Source organism: Aegilops tauschii, chromosome 5, assembly GCF_002575655.3.
Source record: "Aegilops tauschii subsp. strangulata cultivar AL8/78 chromosome 5, Aet v6.0, whole genome shotgun sequence".
Classification (NCBI taxonomy): Eukaryota; Viridiplantae; Streptophyta; class Magnoliopsida; order Poales; family Poaceae; genus Aegilops; species Aegilops tauschii.
In genome coordinates this window covers 79,339,523-79,345,395 of record NC_053039.3, presented here as the reverse complement: position 1 = coordinate 79,345,395, position 5,873 = coordinate 79,339,523, and the positions used below count along the sequence as shown (strand labels likewise).

The 5,873-nt window shown below is 49.2% G+C and overlaps 1 protein-coding gene across 2 annotated transcripts; it reads left to right on the top strand.

Moving 5' to 3' along the window:
• Nucleotides 1-2,949: 2,949 nt before the first annotated feature.
• Nucleotides 2,950-5,336, top strand: LOC109779447 (B3 domain-containing protein Os12g0592300-like). Of its 2 annotated transcripts, none has more exons than XM_020338068.4 (5): nt 2,950-3,057; nt 3,171-3,307; nt 3,533-3,953; nt 4,251-4,489; nt 4,881-5,336. In XM_020338068.4, the coding sequence occupies exons 2-5, from the start codon at nt 3,176-3,178 to the stop codon at nt 5,154-5,156; spliced, it is 1,068 nt and encodes a 355-aa protein (XP_020193657.1). In that variant the 5' UTR covers nt 2,950-3,057; nt 3,171-3,175; the 3' UTR covers nt 5,157-5,336. The 2 variants fall into 2 exon arrangements, with proteins under 2 accessions (XP_020193657.1, XP_040244887.1); XM_040388953.2 differs by having other exon boundaries at nt 2,954-3,075.
• The last annotated feature ends 537 nt before the right edge of the window (nt 5,337-5,873 follow it).

Here is a 5,873-nt window from a genome sequence, read left to right as displayed (position 1 = left end):
TAGGGTTCGCACGCTTAATGTTCGATGATGATTTGTATTATGAGGTATGTGATTTGATAACCGAAGTTTGTTCGGAGTCCAGGATGAGATCACGGACGTGACGAGGAGTCTCGAAATGGTCGAGACATAAAGATTCATATATTGGTAGGCTACATTCGGACACCGGAATGGTTCGGGTCGTTTCGGATAAGTTTTGGAGTACTAGGGGTTACCGAAACCCCCGCCCCCGGAAAGTTATTGGGCCTCATGGGTCTTAGTGGAGAAGAGAGAGGGCTGGCCAGGAGGTGGCGCGCACCCCCTTGCCCCAATCCGAATTGGACAAGGGGAGGGGGCGGCGCCCCCTTCTTCCTTCTCTCCTGCTCCTCCTTCTCCCACTTGGAATAGGAAGGGGGGGGTGAATCCTACTAGGTTTGGAGTCTTAGTAGGACTCCCCCCATGGCACGCCTCCTCCTTGGCCGGCCTCCTCCTCTCCCTCCTTTATATACGTGGGGATGGGGCACCCAAAGGCACAACAGACAATCTCTTAGCCGTGTGCGGCGTCCCCCTCCACAGTTACACACCTCGGTCATATCGTCGTAGTGCTTAGGTGAAGCCCTGCGTCGGTAGCTTCATCATCACCGTCGCCACGCCGTCGTGCTGACGGAACTCTCCCTCGGCCTCAACTGGATCAAGAGTACGAGGGACGTCATCGAGCTGAATGTGTGCTGAACACGGAGGTGCCATACGTTCGGTGCTAGGATCGGTCGGATCGTGAAGACGTATGACTACATCAACCGCGTCGATATAACGCTTACGCTTTCGGTCTATGAGGGTACGTGGACATATTTTCCCGCTCGTTGTTATGCTTCTCCTAGACAGATCTTACGTGATCGTAGGAATTTTTTTTAAAATACTACGTTCCCCAACATTGAGTTCCTGTAAAAAAAATACAAAAAGCAATCGGGTCCTCGCCGGTGAGCTCGTCGCCAGAGCCGATGTGCTAATCTGCCGGTGTTGCTTGGTCGTGGCAGTGGCGGCCATGGCCGGCGGCAAGCAGCAGCTGCTCGCATCTGGCGTCGCCCAGGCTACTGCTCAGGGGCGCATTTGGCGCCGCCCGGGCTGCCGGCTGCCGGAGCCACCCCGTGGTGCTGCTCACCCACCGGAATGCTGGTCGCCGGGGCTCCCCGTGGTGGTTCTAGCCCGCCTAGCCTGCTGGCCGCCGGAGCCACGCCGTGGTGCCGCTCACCCGCCCAGGCTGCTGGTCGCCGGTGCTCCCCATGGTGCTGCTCGCAGGGGACTCCACATGGCGCGGGCTGAGCAGGCAGGCGGCGGCGCGAGCCTCCCCATGGAGCGGTCGGCCGTGGCTATGGAGTAGCTGGAGGTGGCCAGTCGTGCTTTTGCCATCCCGCCTCCATTGCTTCCCTAGCTACTCCTACTCCTGCTGAACATCGTGCCGGCTGCTTGTGTCATGCTCCGGCAGAACGGGGAGTGGCTGGAGGGACCCCGTCGTGGCGGTTGCTACACGCGGCCGGAGTTCCTTCTGAACGTCGAAACAGAGAGCGGCCGGAGAGAGCCCGTCGTGTCGGTTGTTGCGCACGGCCTGAGCTGCTGCTCTCGCTATTCTGCCGCTGGTGCTCCTACTGAACGCAGCCACGGGCCGACGAAGAAAGGAGGCCTTGGGCAGTGGCCCATGGAGTCGGCGGCCGGGCTGCAGCGCGCCAGACGGCGACGCTGGCTGCAGGAGGGACAAGGGAGGGTCGACAAAGAGGAGGAGGCCTCGGGCAGCGGCCCACGACGGCGGCGGCGCTGGCTGTAGGTCGCTCGGGAGAGAGAGAGACAAGGGAAGGTCAGGGAGAGATGAAAGAGAAGGGGAAGTAAGAGAGAGCTGACATGTGGGACCCATATATCATTTAACGGTCAAACAAACCGTCAACAAACGGTTTATTTAAGAGCGGGCCCAACCTGCCATAAACTGGATCAATTTTAAATCACATGGTCATTTGGGTTTTCTGGAACGGCTAACCAATTTTATGGTAGTCTTTTTGAAAAATTAAGGAAATGATAGTTTTTTTAGACCTAGCCTGTAATGTGGTAGTTTTTTGCTATATATTCTAATGTTTTGGGTAAAAGAAGGTAATCACTGCTTCAAAAAGACTATTTTTGAAAGCATTTTGGAGTGCTGACTCCACGAATGTGAAAAGAAAATTAAGCACTACTTCATTCGTCCCAAAATAAGTGTTTTAAATTTAGTATAATTTTATACTAAAGTTAGTATAAAGTTGAGACACTTATTTTAAAACAGAGGGAGTGTTTGTTAGAAAATTTTAGATTTTTTTTTAAATACGCATAAGCATGCCTATCATATATTGATAGGAGAAAAGAAGAGATCCCTCTGTGAGTTAGTTTTTGTTTTTATTTTACTTTGCATAGAGAAGCATTTGAGTTCGAGATTAGAAGGGCACTTTCGCTCCATGTCACACTAGTTTCTTTATCTTTATTTGCTGCTTTATTGTGTCACTAAGACAGGACAGGGACCCCATTGTCAGCTAGAGACTAGACAGAATTCCAATTCGTATAAGGAACTTACGCGATTCACTGAAGCAATGTGGCTACTAGAAGTTGTGAGCCGTGTAATGAATTAGTACATGGATTGTTTTTTTAGAGGTAGTGTGAATTGTTTGCTGTTTACTTATTTCTTTGCAACTTATTGTCTCTAGTCGCTAAAATGTTGGTCCGAACCCGTCTGCCTGTTCACAGTTCACACATCTTGGTCTGCTCCTCAGTACAGTTCCTTCCCTTTTTTTTTATTTGCGCACCACTGTCTCTCCACCGAGCATCAACTTTAGCTCGCCATACCAAGTTACCAACACGTGTCCACCCTGACCCCACATGTCAGCGAGCAAGGCCTGCGAACTTACCTCTCCGGGTGACAACACCTGTCAATTTTTACTCACTAGTAACCACTCCTCCCACCCTCACTCATCAAAGCAGCCTCTTCTCGTTAACATCAAGGAGGAAAGTGACAACAGCCTCGTCGGAGAAGCCAAGAACTCATCTCCTCTTGTCCTCCTTCATCAGGTCAGCTGCATCCTGCATGTACGCACATACTCTGCTTTCCTTGCATCGCATCCATGGATTTGGGGCCTTGGCAACTGACAAAGCTTCATGCGTGTCTGCAATGGTGGTGGCAGGTGAGATGATGGTGGATGAGAAGGGAAGGTGTGGGAGGTGCGGGGAGTGGCAGGAGCATTACTACTGGGAGCACATGGAGGATGTGAGCAAGATCAGGTTCTTCAAGCTCATGACAGGAGATTTTCAGCAGCGCATTGTAAGTATGAAGTGGAGTATCCACTATGGATATACCCCTATAATAGTACCTTTTGTTACAAGAAATTTTTTCCCTTTCTGGATGAACGTCATTGATTGGTTTGTTCCATTATTTGTTAGTTCTATGTCATCCAAATGAAGTTTGTTGCAGTATCTATGTCATCCAGATTTTTCGCAAAAAAAAAAACTAATTATATGAGATGCCTGTTTACTGTGTTCGTCTCAGAGCATACCGGAGAAGATTGCCAACAATTTCATCGGGAAGATCGCCAATGGAGGATTCACACTCAAAGCACCAAGCGGCGAGGAATGGCGCGTTGGTGTTGAAAAGATTGCCGATGAGCTGTTCTTCATGCCAGGATGGGAGGAATTTGCCAAGGCTCACGAACTGCAGGAGAATGACCTCTTGTTCTTCAAATGCAGTGGCAATGGCTCCTTTGATGTACTCATCTTCGACCCGAGCGGTTGCGAGAAGGTTTCATGTTTCTTTGCCAATAAAAAGGGTATCAAAATGCGCAAACAGTTTGATAACATTGTGAGTCAACACGGTGAAGAGCACTGCATTTTGAGTGATTCTGACGATACTAGCATGCCACTATCGCAGCTGGTTCGGTCTACTCACAAGGCCCCCACTTCAAAGAAACCAAGTAAGTAAAACTAATACCCCCTCTGTCCCAAAATAAGTGTCGTAGGGAGTACAAGTTTGCAGCCAGTGGCGGTGCCGGGTGCCAGAACTGCAATCTTGTGTAGTCAATTTGAAGTTGGGTAGCCAAATATATGAATTTATATAGTTTTTACGCAAACTGTTTGCAGCGCGTCCTCGCAACTTGCACTTTTGTACCATTGATGTGGTCAGCTAATGCATAAGCCTGAAACCATATATAATCAAGAAAGACTGTGTTGTACTTCATCATTTTTTTCACATGATGCATATTTTCCACCAGGGAAAGAGAATGACTCTCCAAACAGCAGCAACTATTATCTTAAGAACGAGGTGGAGCAAGAAGAGGAAAGTGATGACGACCACACTGAATCCAACAACTACTACTACTCAAGGATTGCCAATTGCCTGACCGAAGATGAACGAGAGGAAATATTCAGGCAGGTATCAATTCAGTCAGGCAACCCTGTATATGTGGTTGTCCTGCAGAAGGCTCATGTTCGCCCTGCGAACAACCTACTGGTTAGTTAACTGTTCTGCTATTAGGTTGAAAAAAAGTACATACATAGAACTTCCGCTTTTGTTTTGTTTTTGCTGAAAACTGCTGGATACTTGGTTCCACTATGTATGGGGAAAAAACATAGAACTTCTCTCTGTTATAGATTGGACTTTTAGGCAAAGCTTTCGTGTACTTCATGTTTCTGTTTCCAGGTACCTGAATATATAATCTAAAAAAAAGATACCTAAACACATACAGTAGTGATTTTCTTGGTGATATACTACAAGAGTATACTACAAGAATGACAACAGTTAAGACCATTTCAATTTGCAACAGCTAGTCCAATTCCATGCTGCTTCTGAACTACTACCGCAATTCGTGAACCAGTTACTGATCATCTCCTGTAATTCGCAGATCATCTCCAGCAAATTTGCAGCTGATCATCTTGAGGGGAGATCATATGAGATGCTGCTTCTCAGGCCAAACAGGAAAGAGAAATGGTGTCTGAAGTACTACCACAGCAGGGTCACCCGAGGCTTCAACAGCCGGCGCTGGAACAAGTTTGTTCGTGATAATATGCTGCGCGAGGGCTACGTCTGCATCTTCGAGCTCATGAAAGGCGCGAGGAAGGCGACGATGACTGTCCACGTCCTTCGGAAGGTGGATGACAAGTTTGTTCTACTGGGCTAAGTTCCTGCATCCTCTTATGTGCCTGAGGTTCAGTGTGTGTAAATGTGTCACGGAGAACTGAACTAGTAGTATGCAGCCATATGATGCAAGTGCACCAGTTTGTCACCTAAAGCTAACTTCTTAGTGTATATGGTTCCAATGGAACCAGGTGTGAGCATTGTGAATGTTCACTGACCTCCAGTGCCCGGTTCACCATATCAGAGCATCTACAGCCGTGGACACCAAATCCGGCCCCTCAAACGCCCACGGTCGTGTCCACGGATAGTGAACCGTCACACCTCATATTTTCTGCTATGCATTCGAGTACCTCATATTTCATCCCTTAGATCCATAGAAAGCATGAAAAAAATCTACATGCTACGCAAATCACACTAGCCTAAACTAGGCTCCGTCGTCGTCGGAGATGTCCACGATCTCCATGCTGGGCGCCGAGTAGACGGACGCGTAGGAGGGCTCCGGCTCCTCCTTCTCATCCATATAGGCAAGCATCTCATCGACGTCCACTTCCTGCTTCGCCTGAAGGATACATCGGTTGGCCTCCGCCTCCACCTCTGACTGGAGTCTCCCGCGTCCTCCTCCTTCTCTGCGTCCTGCTCCTCCTCCTCCCCCTCCTCCTCCTCGAACTCCTCTTCCAGATCCACCGTGTTCAGTGGTAGCACCGCGACGATCCAGGCTTCGCGCCTTGCCCGTATCTGCTTAAGGAGTTGCAGCCGACGC

Coding starts and splice junctions, on each gene's coding strand:
- LOC109779447 (XM_020338068.4), top strand. CDS start 3,176: ATGATGGTGGATGAGAAGGGAAGGTGTGGGAGGTGCGGGGAGTGGCAG. Junction 3,308..3,532: donor GAGATTTTCAGCAGCGCATT/GTAAGTATGAAG, acceptor TGTTCGTCTCAG/AGCATACCGGAGAAGATTGC. Junction 4,490..4,880: donor GCCCTGCGAACAACCTACTG/GTTAGTTAACTG, acceptor TGTAATTCGCAG/ATCATCTCCAGCAAATTTGC.